This window comes from Salvelinus sp. IW2-2015, unplaced genomic scaffold (assembly GCF_002910315.2).
Source record: "Salvelinus sp. IW2-2015 unplaced genomic scaffold, ASM291031v2 Un_scaffold2101, whole genome shotgun sequence".
NCBI classification, from domain to species: Eukaryota; Metazoa; Chordata; class Actinopteri; order Salmoniformes; family Salmonidae; genus Salvelinus; species Salvelinus sp. IW2-2015.
This window is the reverse complement of record NW_019943439.1, coordinates 97608-113227: the sequence shown is the minus strand read 5'-3', so window position 1 is coordinate 113227 and position 15620 is coordinate 97608. Positions and strand designations below refer to the sequence as shown.

The 15620-nt window shown below is 45.6% G+C and overlaps 1 protein-coding gene and 1 long non-coding RNA gene across 8 annotated transcripts in view; one reads left to right on the top strand and one right to left on the bottom strand.

Moving 5' to 3' along the window:
• The window catches only part of LOC139024991 (uncharacterized), a 4559-nt gene extending 3813 nt beyond the window's left edge, over nucleotides 1-746 (top strand). For 3 of the 7 annotated variants that reach the window (XR_011476402.1, XR_011476397.1, XR_011476403.1), the window contains 4 exons: nucleotides 125-225; nucleotides 342-377; nucleotides 484-576; nucleotides 616-652. This is a non-coding gene — a long non-coding RNA (uncharacterized lncRNA). Of the gene's footprint in view, nucleotides 1-124; nucleotides 226-341; nucleotides 388-483; nucleotides 577-615; nucleotides 653-683 lie in introns of those variants that run through there. The other 4 variants (XR_011476400.1, XR_011476401.1, XR_011476399.1 and 1 more) reach the window with 4 other exon arrangements.
• LOC112072949 (SH3 domain-containing protein 19-like) lies at nucleotides 628-12424 on the bottom strand. The gene is made up of 8 exons (XM_024140325.2): nucleotides 11984-12424; nucleotides 10588-10656; nucleotides 7031-7255; nucleotides 6880-6938; nucleotides 6503-6741; nucleotides 4151-4333; nucleotides 3862-3953; nucleotides 628-3451 (listed from the first exon to the last, which is right to left on the bottom strand). Exons 1-8 carry the CDS (start codon nucleotides 12122-12124, stop codon nucleotides 3317-3319), a joined length of 1143 nt encoding a protein of 380 aa, XP_023996093.1. The 5' UTR covers nucleotides 12125-12424; the 3' UTR covers nucleotides 628-3316.
• Between the last annotated feature and the right edge of the window lie 3196 nt (nucleotides 12425-15620).

Below are 15620 nucleotides of genomic sequence, written 5' to 3'. Positions count from 1 at the left end.
TCAATATGAGGACAGTTGGTGTCAATATGGAGGACAGTTTTTGGTGTCCATATGGAGGACAGTTTAGTTGTGATATGATGTAGTTTGGTGCAATATGGAGGACAGTTTGGTGTCAATCATGCAGGGTAGTTTAGTGTCGAATATGAGGACAGTGTGGTGTCAATATGGAGGACAGTTTGTTGCGATATGGAGTGTAGTTTGGTGTCAATATGGAGGACAGTTGGTGTCAATATGCAGGTAGTTGTTAGTGTCAATATGGAGGACAGTTTGGTGTCAATATGGAGGACAGTTTGGTGTCAATATGGAGTGTAGTGTGTGGTGTCAATTGCAGGGTAGTTTAGTGTCAATATGGAGGACAGTTTGGTGTCAATATGCAGGTAGTTTAGTGTTCAATATGGAGGAAGTGGTGTCATATGGGGAGTGTGGTGTCAATATGGAGACAGTTTGGTGTCAATATGGAGACAGTTTGGTGTCAATATGGAGGACAGTTTGGTGTCATATGGGGTAGTTTAGTGTCAATATGGAGGACAGTGTGGTGTCAATATGGAGGTAAGTTTGGTGTCAATATGGAGGACAGTTGGTGTCAATATGAGAGGGGTGTCAATATGAGGACAGTTTGGTTGTCAATATGGAGGACAGTTGGGTCAATATGGAGGGACAGTTGGTGTCAATATGGAGGACAGTTTGCGCAAACTGTTTTCTATCTATTCCTTATCATACTGTTGAGATGTAAACAGAATGTTCATCAACCACATCAGTACAACAACACATACTCATTCATTCATTCATTCGCTTAACAAACACTTTCTCTCTGTCCCTGTACCTCACACACCCACATAGACCTGTTATATACACAGTGGACAAAACATTAGGAACACCTTCCTAACATTCAATTGCACCCCCCTCTTGCCCTCAGAACAGCCTCAATTCGTCGGGGCCTGGACTCTACAAAGTGTCAAAAGCGTTCCACAGGCATGCTGGGCCATGCTGAATCCAATGCTTCCCACAGTTGTGTCAAGTTGGTTGGACATCCTTTGGGTGGTGGACCATTCTTAATACACACAGGAAACGGTTGAGCGTGAAAATCCCCAGCAGCGTTGCAGTTCTTGACACAAACCAGTGTGCCTGGCACCCTACTACCATACCCTGTTCAAAGGCAATTCAATATTTTTGTCTTGCCCGTTCACCTTCTGAATGGCACACATACACAATCCACGTCTCAAGGCTTAAACATCCTTCTTTAACCCCCGTCTCCTTCTCTTCATCTACACTGATTTGAAGTGGATTTCAAATCGATAAAGCATCATAGCTTTAACCCCCGTCTCCTTCTCTTCATCTACACTGATTTGAAGTGGATGTCAAATCGATAAAGCATCGTTTACCTGGATTCAGCTGGTCAGTCATGGAAAGAGCAATGCTTTGTATACTCAGTATATATGTACACCCCATGACTTCTTCCACATGTTGTTCTGGTACAGACGGAATTTAAAATGGATTCAATTGAGATTTTCTATCATTGGACTTACCCACAATACCCCATAATGTCAAAAGTGGAATTATGTTTAGAGAAATGTTTACAAATGAATAAAAAAATAAAAAGCTGAAATGTCTTGAGTCAATAAGTATTCAACTCCTTTGTTATATCAAGACTAAATAAGTTCAGGAGTCACATAATAAGTTGTATGGACTCACTCTGCGTGCAATAATAGTGTTTAACATGGTTTTTGAATGACTACCTCATCTCTGTACCCCACACATACAATTATCTGTAAGTTCCCTCAGTCGAGCAGTGAATTTCACAGATTCAACCACAAAGACCAGGGAGTTTTTCCATTGCCTCACAAAGAAGGGCWCCTATTGGTAGATGGGTKAAAATATAAAKAGCAGACATTGAATATCCCTTTGAGCATGGTGAKGTTATTAATTACACTTTGGATGGTGTGTCAATACACCKAGTCAKTARAAAGATYCAGGCGTCCTTCCTAACTTAGTTGCTGGAGAGGAAGGAAACCGSTCAGGGATTTCACCATAAAGGCCAATGGTGACTTTAATGTTCCCGAGTGGCCGAGTTACAGTTTTGACTTAAATCTATGTCAAGAAAATGGTTGTCTAGCAATGATCAACAASCAATTTSACAGAGCTMGAAGAATTTTGCAAATAATAAATGGGTAAATGTTAGCTTTCCACACGTGGATTGTGTAACTGTCAATGGTGCTTCTACAAAGTATTGACTCAGGGGTGTAAATACCTACGCAAATTAGATATTTTCAATAAATTTGCAAACATTTCTAAGAACATGTTTTCACTTTGTCATTATGGGGTATTGTGATGTCATTATGGGGTATGGTGATGTCATTATACAGTATTGTGTGTGGATTGGTGAGAAAAAACTATTTAATCCATTTTGAATTCAGGCTGTAAAACAAAATATGGTATAAGTCAAGGGGTATGAATACTTTCTGAAGGCACATATTCATATATACACTACATTACCAAAAGTATGTGGACACCTGCTCGTCGAACATCTCATTCAAAAATCATGGGAATTCATTTGGAGTTGGTCCCCAATTAGCTGCTATAATACAGCCTCCACTCTTCTGGGAAGGCTTTCCACCAGATGTTGGAACATTGCTYCAGGGACTTACAATTCATACCAAAGGTGTTAGATGGGTTGAAGTCAGGGCTCTGTGCAGGCCAGTCAAGTTCTTCCACACCGATTTCCACAAACCATTTCTGTATGGAACTCGCTTTGTGCACGGGGGCATTGTCATGCCGAAACAGGAAAGGGCCTTCCCCAAATTGTTGCCACAAAGTTGGAAGCACAGAATCGTCTAGAATGTCATTGTATGCTGTGGCGTTAAGATTTCCCTTCACTGGAACTAAGTGGCCCGAACCATGAAAAACAGCCCCAGATCAGTATTCCTCCTCCACCAAACTTTACAGTTGGCACTATGCATTGGGGCAGGTAGCGTTCTCCTGGCATCCACCAAACTCCGGAGAACCCGCTTCCTCTACTCAATGGAGGGTGAGCTTAACACCACTTCACAAATAACAGCACCTACAGTTGACCGGGGCAGCTCTAGCAGGGCAGAAATTTGACCAACTGACTTGTCGACAGGTGGCATCCTATGACGGTGCCACGTTTAAAAATCACTGAGCTCTCGTACGGCCATTCTACTGACAATGTTTGTCTATGGAGATCGCATGGCTGTGTGCTCGATTTTATACACCTGTCAGCAACGGGTGTGGCTGAAATTAACCCAATCCACTAATTTGAAGGGATGTCCACATACTTATGGCAATGTAGTTTTATATATCACATAGTGTACGTGGTCCAGCTGCCAGGAAGCAGTTTCAGATAGTTTTTGGGGACCAGGCCTCGCCTCCCTCCTGCATCCCCCAGATACCACTCCTCGTCTACTGTCACCACCCCTGTTACTACCTCCCCTGCCTGGGAGAGAGACAGCGGAAAAGACAGGGAAAGAGAGAGGGGGGGGAGGGAGTAAGGGAGAGAAGGGGGGAAAGAGAGAGGGAGAGAGTAAGTACTCAAATCATCCGACTTGCTACTTCATTTGTGACAAAATAACAACACACACTCACAAAGTGCTGAGCAAGCCTACCTTCACCTGCCTTCATCTACCTTCACTCTACCTTCTCCTGCCTTCATCTACCTTCTCCTGCCTTCACCTACCTTCTCCTACCTTCATCTGCCTTCTCCTACCTTCATCTGCCTTCTCCTGCCTTCACCTGCCTTCACCTGCCTTCTCCTGCCTTCACCTGCCTTCATCTGCCTTCTCCTACCTTCATCTGCCTTCTCCTGCCTTCACCTGCCTTCACCTGCCTTCTCCTACCTTCACCTACCTTCAGTGAGAGCTCATCTTCGCTCTCTCCACTGAAATCAAACAGGACCTTGGCCACGCCCCTGGCCACAGGCTGGCCCGTCATTGGCTGAGCTGCAGAGAGGAGCAGAAAGTATGGTTAAACTCTGTGACCAAAATGTGTGCATGTTACCCCGAGATGAAGTCTCCCTTATGGAACTGATCTAGGATCAGCTTCCCCTCCCCCCCAAAACCTTAACCATTAGTGTGGGGGCGTGGAACGCAAAACTGACCCCAGATCAGRGTCTATTTCACCCTACTCTGTGTGTTACCTGTGTTACAGGTGTGTGTGAAGGTAGTGGGGAACAGTCCCTCCCGTCCGTCCAGTGTTCCTCTGGTCCAGTCTGCGTCGACACGCTGTGTTACTCTGATCAGCGCCCCCTGCTGGAACCACAGATCCTCTGAAGTCTGACCTGGGAAGTCGTGAAGAGCCACAACCCACTGGTCTGGAACGTCTGAGAGAGAACACACGCACACACACACACACACGCACACGCACACGCACACACACACACACACGTATGCACACGTATGCACACACACACACGTACACACGTAAGCGCACACGCACACACAAATACACGTTTATAAATATTAACACACAAATACACACACACGTAAGCGCACACACACACAAATCTTCAGCTGACTAAAGGGTGTGCTGTGTGGACAAAACATTCCACTCAGACCCTCTGCCAGGGAGAGAGAGGATCCGTTTCACAATTAACCATTAACTAATTTAACCATTAACTCATTTAACCATTAACTCATTTAACCATTAACTCATTTAACCATCAACCATGCTCCTAATGAACCTGTCTATGTGGTTAACTATCTACTCTCAAAGACTCACAGGACTGAAAGACAAGGTTATAGGATAACCAGCCTCACAGGACAGAAAGACAAGGCTATAGGATAACCAGCCTCCCAGGACAGAAAGACAAGGCTATAGGATAACCAGCCTCACAGGACAGAAAGACAAGGCTATAGGATAACCAGCCTCACAGGACAGAAAGACTAAGGCTATAGGATAACCAGCCTCACAGGACAGAAAAGACAAGGGCTATAGGATTAAACCAGCCTCACAGGACAGAAAGACAAGGCTATAGGATAACCAGCCTCACAGGACAGAAAGACAAGGCTATAGGATAACCAGCCTCACAGGACAGAAAGACAAGGCTTATAGGATAACCAGCCTCACAGGACAGAAGACAAGGCTATAGGATAACCAGCCTCACAGGACAGAAAGACAAGGCTATAGGATAACCAGCCTCACAGGACAGAAAGACAAGGCTATAGGATACCAGCCTCACAGGACAGAAAGACAAGCTATAGGATAACCAGCCTCACAGGACAAGAAAGACAAGGCTATAGGATAACCAGCCTCACAGGACCGAAAGACAAGGCTATAGGATAACCAGCCTCACAGGACAGAAAGACAAGGCTATAGGATAACCAGCCTCCCAGGACAGAAAGACAAGGCTATAGGATAACCAGCCTCACAGGACAGAAAGACAAGGCTATAGGATAACCAGCCTCACAGGACAAAGAACAAGCTATAGGATAACCAGCCTCACAGGACAGAAAGACAAGGCTATAGGATAACCAGCCTCACAGGACAGAAGACAAGGCTATAGGATAACCAGCCTCACAGGACAGAAAGACGAAGCTATAGGATAACCAGCCTCACAGGACAGAAAGACAAGGTTATAGGATAACCAGCCTCACAGGACAGAAAGACAAGGTTATAGGATAACCAGCCTCACAGGACAGAAAGACAAGGTTATAGAATAACCAGCCTCACAGGACAGAAAGACAAGGCTATAGGATAACCAGCTCCACAGGACAGAAAGACAAGGCTATAGGATAACCAGCCTCACAGGACAGAAAGACAAGGTTATAGGATAACCAGCCTCACAGGACAGAAAGACAAGGCTATAGGATACCAGCCTCACAGGACAGAAAGACAAGGCTATAGGATAACCAGCCTCACAGGACAGAAAGACAAGTTATAGGATAACCAGCCTCACAGGACAGAAAGACAAGGCTATAGGATAACCAGCCTCACAGGACAGAAAGACAAGGCTATAGGATAACCAGCCTCACAGGACTGAAAGACAAGGCTATAGGATCACCAAATACAGCTCTCCACTAGAATCCAGTTGGCCAAATCTATCTAGGTCTATTATGTTTGGCTTTGGTCAAGATGGAAACAACTAAAATTGAAAGGAAAAGTCTAATCAAGGTCTTCTAGCTGAATAATTGAAGGACCTTGGTTCTAATCAAGTCTTCTAGCTGAATAATTGAAGGACCTTGGTTCTAATCAAGGTCTTCTAGCTGAAAATTGAAGGACCTTGGTTCTAATCAAGGTCTTCTAGCTGAATAATTGAAGGACCTTGGGTCTAATCAAGGTCTTCTAGCTGAATAATTGAAGGACCTTGTTCTAATCAAGGTCTTCTAGCTGAATAATTGAAGGACCTTGGTCTAATCAAGGTCTTCATAGTTGAGTAATTGAAGGACCTTGGTTCTAATCAAGGTCTCTCTAGCGGAAAGGAATTGCAAGGACCTTGGGTCTAATCAAGGTCTTCTAGCTGAATAATTGAAGGACCTTGGGTCCCGCTCACCTGAGGATTCAGTTGTCTCCTTGGTTGTCTCGACAATGGGCTGTAACCCTGCCAACGGAGGTAGTTCCTCCAGGATCTCGGTGAAGGCCAGGGGGAAGATTCCTATTCGCCCGTGGATCTGACCCCGCCCCCACTCCTGATCAATCACCTCCGTCAGAGCGATGACGTTACCCTCGGAGAAGGTCAGCTCGTCTTCCTCCTCACCCTCGTAGTCGAACCGCGCCACACACCTCGGACCGCTACACACACACACACACACACAGAGACGGGGATAACAATTCACCACTGTGTGTCTTGTCTTGTCTTGTCTTGTCTTGTCTTGTCTTGTCTGTCTGTCTGTGTGTCTGTGTGTCTGTGTGTCTGTGTGTGTATCTCACCTGACAGGTGCTGTAACCGGCTGGGTCTTCTCTACACTGGTCTGAGATGGGAGGATGGACTGAAGGAGGAAATGGAGACATAATGCAAAATAGAAAGATGAAATAAGAAAAAAAAAAAAAATGTTGCAAGGATATATGTGGCGTATTTTACCGGAGGTTCTGATTGGCTCTTGTATTCAGAGGGAGGCTTCAATTGACTCTTGTCATCCGAGGCGGGATCCGATTGGTTGTGTTGGTCGTTGGGAGACTGTGATTGGTCAGACAGAGGGTTGATGACAGTCATGTGTGACCCTTGAACCCGACCTGACTCCCCCCCCAGGAGACAGTCATCGTGGGCGGAGTCTGCCTTCTCCAACAGAACCAGGACGTCCTGTTTCTGAGACACACCCATATAAGGAGTTCATTAAATGGAATAAAGGTAAATGAGCAAGTCCCCTGGAAGCAGAAGATTTATCGCTACACTGATTATACCTACCAGACATGCTAACATGCTAACACTGATTATACCTACCAGACCCTTCAGACATGCTAACATGCTAACACTGATTATACCTACCAGACCCTTCAGAAATGCTAACACTGATTATACCTAGCAGACCCTTCAGACATGCTAACACTGATTATACCTACCAGACCCTTCAGACATGATGTATCACCTACAGACCCTTCAACATGCTAACATCTACCTGATTATTACCTACCAGACCCTTCAGCACGTGCTACCCTGATTAATACCTACCAAGCCTTCAGAATGCTGAAACACTGATTTACCTAGCAAAGCCCTTCAGCATGAACATAGCTAACACTGATTATACCTACCAGACCCTCAGACATGCTAAAACTGATTATACCGACCAGACCCTTCAGACATGCTTAATAGCACTGATTATAGCCTACCAGACCCTTCAAAGACATGCTAACACTTGATTATACCTACCAGACCTTCAGACTGCTACACTGATTATACCACCAGACCTTACATGACATGCTAAACTACTGATATCCAGCTATCCAGACCCTTCAGAATCTTAACACTGATGGCTATACCTACCGAGGACCTATGCAACATGCTATGACACTCGATTATACCCTACCAGACCTTCAGATCATGCTAACATGAACCTGATGCTAATACCTACCAGACCCTTCAGCAACGTGCTAACCACTGATTTACTACGCCTTTCAGAAGTAACCATTAACATGATTCCTAACCTGCACACTAACTGATTAACCTACCAACCTCTTCAAATGGCTAACACTGATACTACCCTTGGAATTATACCACCGACCTTCAACATGCTAAACATGCTAACACTGATGTTACTACCTACCAGACTCCTTCAGACATCTAACACTGATTATACCTATCCAGACCCTTCAGACATGCTAACAACTGATTATACTAGCCAGACCCTTCACATGCTAACATGCTAACACTATACCTCCCGATCTACATTATACACTAGATAATCCAGACCTTCAGACATGCTAACATGCTACATGATTATACTACAGACCCCTCAGACATTGCTACACTGATATACCTACAGACCCTTCAGACTGCTAACATCATTACACCAAGCCTTCGATGCTTCTATTATACCTACAGACCCTTCAGACATGCTAACACTGATTATACCCTAGCCAGACCATTCAAGACATGCTAACACTAGTTTTTTTTTGTTATACCTACCAGACCTTCAGAGCATGCTAACAATGATATACACTACAGACCTCTTCAGAGAATGGCTACACGATTTATGACCTAGGCAGACCTTCGACATGCACATGCTAACACTGATTTATATACCGACAGGCCCTTGACAGAAGCAACACTGTTATACTTCTACCAGACCCTTCAGAACTGCAAACGTGCTAGACACTGATTACCTACCAGACCCTTAGAAAGTAACATGCTAACACTGAGTATACCTCCAGACCCTTCAGAAATGCTAACACTAGGATTATATCCTACCAGACCCTTCAGACATGCTAACATGCTAACACTGATTATACCTACCGACCCTTCAGACATGCTAACTCGACTGATTATACACCAGACCCTTAGAGACATGCAACACTGATTATACTACCAGACCTTCAGACATGCTAACAACTGATTATACCTACCAGACCCTTCAGACATGCTAACATGCTAACACTGATATCCTAAGCAGACCCTAACATGCTAACACTGATTATACCTAGCAGACCCTTCAGACATGCTAACATGCTAACACTATTATACCTACCAGACCCTTCAGACATGCTAACACTGATTATACCACCAGACCCTTCAGACATGCTAACATGCTACATGATTATACCTAGCAGACCCTTCAGACATGCAACATCTAACACTGATTATACCTACCAGCCTTCAGACATGCTAACACTGATTATACCTACCAGACCCTTCAGACATGCTAACATGTAACCGATTTACCTACAGACCCTTCAGACATGCTAACACTGATTATACCTAGCAGACCCTTCAGACATGCTAACACTGATTATACCTACCAGAACCCTTCAGGACATGCTAACACTGATTATACCTACCAGACCCTTCAGAATGCTAACACTGATTATACCACCAGACCCTTCAGACATGCTAACACTGATATTTACCTACCAGACCCTTCAGACATGCTAACATGCTAACACTGATTTATACCTACCAGACCCTTCAGACATGCTAACATGCTAACACTGATTATACCTACAGACCCTTCAGACATGCTAACACTGGATTATACCTCAGACCCTTCAGACATTGCTACACTGATTTACCTACCCAGACCCTTCAGACATGCTAACATGCTAACACTGATTATACCTACCAGACCCTTCAGACATGCTAACACTGATTATACCTACAGACCCTTCAGACATGCTACACTATATACCACCAGACCCTTCAGACATGCTAACACTGATATACCTACCAGACCCTTCAGAAAATGCTAACACTGATTTACCTACAGACCCTTCGAACATGCTAACACTGATTACCTAGCAGACCCTTCAGACATGCTAACACTGATTATACCTACCAGACCTTCAGACATGCTAACATGCTAACACTGATTATACCTACCAGACCCTTCAGACAATGCTAACACTGATATACCTACCAGACCCTTCAGACATGCTAACACTGATTTACCTACCAGACCCTTCAGACATGCTAACACTGATTATACCTACCAGACCCTTCAGACATGCTAACATGCTAAACACTGATTATACCTACCAGACCCTTCAGACATGCTAAACCACTGATATTACCTACCAGACCCTTCAGAATGCTAACACTGATTATACCTACCAGACCCTTCAGACATGCAAACACTGATTATACCTACCAGACCCTTCAGACATGCTAACATGCTAACACTGATTATACCTACCAGACCTTCAGACATGCTAACATGCAACACTGATTAACCTACCAGACCTTCAGACATGCTAAGGGGTGATTGGAACTGGCTGCTCTGTTCTGAATACATACCAAAACACACCACACACACACACACACCACACACACACACACACACACACACACACACACACACACACACACAACACACACACACACACACACACACACACACACCACACACACACACACACACACATTCTCTATAGAGGTCAAAGTTCCCTTTGCACCCATCCTCTGAACACCTCATGTTAAAGCCCCATTACCTGGCAAGAGACTTCTCCAGACTTCCTGCCGTTGGAGCCCTGCTCTGCTAGTTCAAGTGCCATTCCCATCTGGTTATTAGACAGGGAAACACATGGATTATCAGTCACAGGAAAGGACAATATGGCATACAGCCCTTCCTTACCACAAGTACCATTTAACTACTTTGTGCGTTGTAGAATTTGTGCGTTGTAGATATGTGGTAGTGGAGTATAGGCACACACTTATTATTAATGGATATAAAAATGAACATTACCGAACAAAAAATACATGTCCTATGAGTGTCATCTGAAGATTATCAAAGGTTAGTGATTCATTTTATATCTATTTCTGCTTTTTGTTATTGCTCTCTTTAGCTGGAAAAATTGCGTTCTTTTTCTGTGACTTGGCAGTTAAGGCTGGCTCGCAGTTGGCGTCCCAATTTATCCCAAAGGTGTTCGATGGGTTGAAGTCAGGGCTCTGTGCAGGCCAGTCAAGTTCTTCCACACTGATCTCAACAAACCATTTCTGTATGGACCTCACTTTGTGCACTGGGGCATTTTCATGCTGAAACAGGAAAGGGCCTTCCCCAAACTGTTGCCACAAAGTTGGAAGCACAGAATCATCTAGAATGTCATTGTATGCTGAAATGTTAAGATTTCCCTTCACTGGAACTAAGGGGCCCGAACCATGAAAAACAGCCCCAGATCATTATGCCTTCTCCACRAAACTTTACAGTTGGCACTATGCATTGGGGAAGGTAGTGTTCTCCTGGCATCCACCAAACCCAGATTTGTCCGTCGGACTGAGGCGCAATTCATAACTGCATAGGACACGTGTCCACTGCTCCAGAGTCCAATGGCGGCGAGCTTTACACCACTCCACCCGACGCTTGACATTGCGCATGGTGATCTTAGGCTTGTGTGCGGCTGCTCTGCCATGGAAACCCATTTCATGAAGCTCCAGACAAACAGTTATTGTGTTGACGTTGCTTCCAGAGGCAGTTTGGAACTCTGTAGTGAGTGTTGCAGACCGGAGGACAGACGATTTTTACGCCATTCAACCTCAGCGGTCCCGTTCTGTGAGGCTTGTGTGGCCAACCACTTCGCAGCGTGCCACTTCACAATAACAGCACTTACAGGGTGACCGGGGGGGGGAGCTCTAGTAGGGCATTAATTTGACAAACTGACTTGTGTGAAAGGTGGCATCCTACGTTGAAAGTCACTGAGACTCTTCAGTACAGAGCCAGTCTACAGCCAATCCTTGTCTACGTAGGTTGCATTGCTGTGTGCTCGATTTTATACACCTGTCAGCAATGGGTGTGGCTGAAATAGCCGAATCCACTAATTTGAAGGAGTGTCCACATACTTTTGTATATACAGTATAGGTGGGGGTTACAGCCAGTAGATGTTTGTTTACCATGTAGTTCTTGTACAGGGATGTCCAGGCTTGGGTCGGGGGGTAGGAGGGGGCCTCTCTTTGGTGCATCCTGACCCTGCGGCTGATTGGAGGGGGCGGGACAGCCTGTTGATTGGCTGATGTGGTAGAGGGCAGAGACATCCTGGGGAGGGGATGGCTGATTGGATGATATAGTAGAGGGGGCGGAGATAGCCTGGGGAGGTGGGGGTCGACCAGGAACAGTCTTTATGGGAGGGGGGCGGAGAGGGAACATCTTAACCCTCCCTGGGGTCTGAGACACACAGACAGAGACAGAGAGAGACAGGGACAGAGAGAGAGAGACAGCGACAGAGAGAGAGAGACAGGGACAGAGAGAGAGAGAAACAGGGACAGAGAGAGGAACAGAGAGAGAGAGAACGAGAGAGAGAGACAGGGACAGAGAGAGAGAGAGAGAGACAGGGACAGAGAAGAGAGAGACAGGACAGAGAGAGAGAGAGGGACAGAGAGAGAGAGACAGGGACAGAGAGAGAGAGACAGGACAGAGAGAGAGAGAGAGAGAGGGACAGAGAGAGAGAAAGAACGAGAGAGAGAGACAGGGAGAGAGAGAGGAGAGAGAGAGAGAGACAGGACAGAGAGAGACAGAGACAGAGAGAGAGAGGAGAGAGAGAGAGAGAGAGAGAGAGAGAGAGAGAGAGAGACAGGCAGAGACAGACAGAGAACGGAGAGAGAGAGGAGACAGGTTAAGAGTGTGTGTGTGGTCTGGAATATACAAAGAGAGACATTCATAGTTTAATACTATTATATAGTAATTGTACATTTCTACTACTTTGAGACCAGCTACATATAACAAGGAGGACTATACAGTCTATCAGGAGTCACAACCAAGAGGAGGACTATACAGTCTATCAGGAGTCACTAACCAAGAGGATCTATACAGTCTATCAGGAGCACAAACCAAGGAGGACTATACAGTCTATCAGGAGTCACTAACCAAGGAGGAGACTATACAGTCTATCAGGAGTCACTAACCAGGAGGAGGACTATACAGTCTATCAAGGAGTCACTAACCAAGAGGAGGACTATACAGTCTATCAGGAGTCACTAACCAAGAGGAGGACTATACAGTCTATCAGGAGTCACTAACCAAGAGGAGACTATACAGTCTATCAGGAGTCACTAACCAGAGGAGGACTATACAGTCTATCAGGATCACTAACCAGAGGAGGACTATACAGTCTATCAGGAGTCACTAACCAAGAGGCTCTATACAGTCTATCAGGAGTCACTAACCAAGAGGAGGAATATACAGTCTATCAGGAGTCACTAACCAAGAGGACTATACAGTCTATCAGGAGTCACTAACCAAGAGGAGGCTATACAGTCTATCAGGAGTCACTAACCAAGAGGGACAATACAGTCTATCAGGAGTCATTAACCAAGGAGGACTATACAGTCTATCAGGAGTCACTACCAAGAGGACTATACAGTCTATCAGGAGTACATTAACCAAGAGGAGACTATGCAGTCTATCAGGAGTCACTAACCAAGAGAGGACTATACGGTCTATCAGGAGTCACTAACCAAGAGGACTATACGTCTATCAGGAGTCACTAACCAAGAGGACTATACAGTCTATCAGGAGTCACTAACCAACGAGGAGGACTACGATCAGTCTAGGAGACACTAACCAAAGGAGAGGACTATACGGTCTATCAGGAGTTCACTAACCAAGGAGGACTATACTGTCTATCAGGAGTCACTAACCAAGAGGACTATACTGCTATCAGGAGTCACTAACCAAGAGGAGGATATACAGTCTATCAGGAGTCAACCAAGAGGAGGACTATACTGTCTATCAGGAGACACTACCAAGAGGAGACTATTGTTATCAGGAGTCACTAACCAAGGAGGACTATACTGTCTATCAGAGTCCAGGACACAGATACACTTACGAGGAGGAAGAGAGGTTCAGACTCTGTGGAGACTGGTTGGGTTTTCCTTTGGACTGGGCTGGGGGTAAGCGTGGGGGATAGACCCTTACGGGCTGGGGAGTAGACCCTACTGGGGGCTGGGGGTAACCGGGGGTAACGTCTGGGGGAGTAGACACCCACTGGCAGCTCGGGGTAATGGCCTGGGGAGTGACACACCACTGGAGCTGGGGTAAGGCTGGGGAGTAGACACCATGGAGCTGGGGTAGCCTGGGGGGTAAGACACATGACGGGTAACGCTGGGGTAACGCTGGGGTAACGCTGGGGTAAGCTGGGGAGTAGACACCACTGGAGCTGGAGGTAACCTGGGGGTAACGCTGGGGTAACGCGGGGTAACGCTGGGGAGTAGAACCACTGGAGCTGGGGTTAAGACTGGGGAGTAGACCGCACTGGAGCTGGTTTGGGGTTGGAGATGGAGATGGGGCTAAGGTTGGGGAGTAGCCTGGACTGGAGCTGGAGTTAAGGTCTGATGGAGGTTGTGATGCCAGAGAAGGTCTCCTGTTCTCTGGTAGGGCATGTCCCAGACACAGGAAAGGAAGAGGAGGGGAGAGGGAGAGGAGGGGAGGGGAGGAGGGAAGAGAGGGCAGGGGAAGGGGAGGGGAAGGGGAGGGGAGAGGAGAGAGGAAGGGGAGAGAGGAGGGGAGAGGAGGGAGGGGAGAGGAGGAGGGGAGAGGGAGAGAAGGAAGGGGAGAGGAAGAGTAAGGAGAGGAGAGGAGAGGGGAGGGGGAGAGAGGAAGGAGCAGGAAGGAAGCGAGAGGAGAGAAGAGGAGAGGAGAGGATAGGAGAGGAGAGGAAGGGAAAGGAGAGAGAGGGAAGAGGGGGAGAGAGGGGAGCGAGAGGAGGGGAGAGGAGGGGAGAGGAGAGAGGAGGGGAGAGGAGAGAGGAGGGGAGAGGAGAGGAGGGGAGAGGAAGAGAGGAGAGAAGAGGGTTCAAAAATGATTTTAGTACTTGCAATTACAGTTACAGTTAATAGTCATGTAAAGTTATGTGCATAATCACAGGAGGCTGTTGAGGGGAGGACGGCTCATAAAAGAACGGAGCAAATGGAATGGTGTCAAATACACAGAAATTATATCCAGTGTCTTCCTGAAAATATCCACAACCCTCGACTTATTCCACATTTTGTTGTTTTACAGCCTGAATTCAATTTTTTAAAATTTAACCTTTATTTAACCAGTCAGTTAAGAACACATTTCTTATTTACAATGACGGCCTACCAAAAGGTTAAAGACCACCTGCAGGGACCGGGGTTGGGATAAAAAATAAATAACATATAAATATTGGACAAAACACACATCAGAACAAGAGAGACACCACTGCACTACATAAAGAGAGACCTAAGACAACAACATAGCAAGGCAGCAACACATGACAACACAGCATGGCAGCAACACAATATGACAACAACATGGTAGCAACACAACATGGTAGCAACACAAAACATGGTACAAACATTATTGGGCACAGACAACAACACAAAGGGCAAGAAGGTAGAGACAAAATGGTTCAAATATTTTTTTCTAGKCCATCTACACACAATATCCCATAATGACAAAGTGAAAACATGTTTAAAATAAATTTTTGCAAATTTATTGAAAATGAAATACATAAATATCAAATTTAAATAAGTATTCACACCCCTGAGTCAATACATGTTATAATCACTTTTG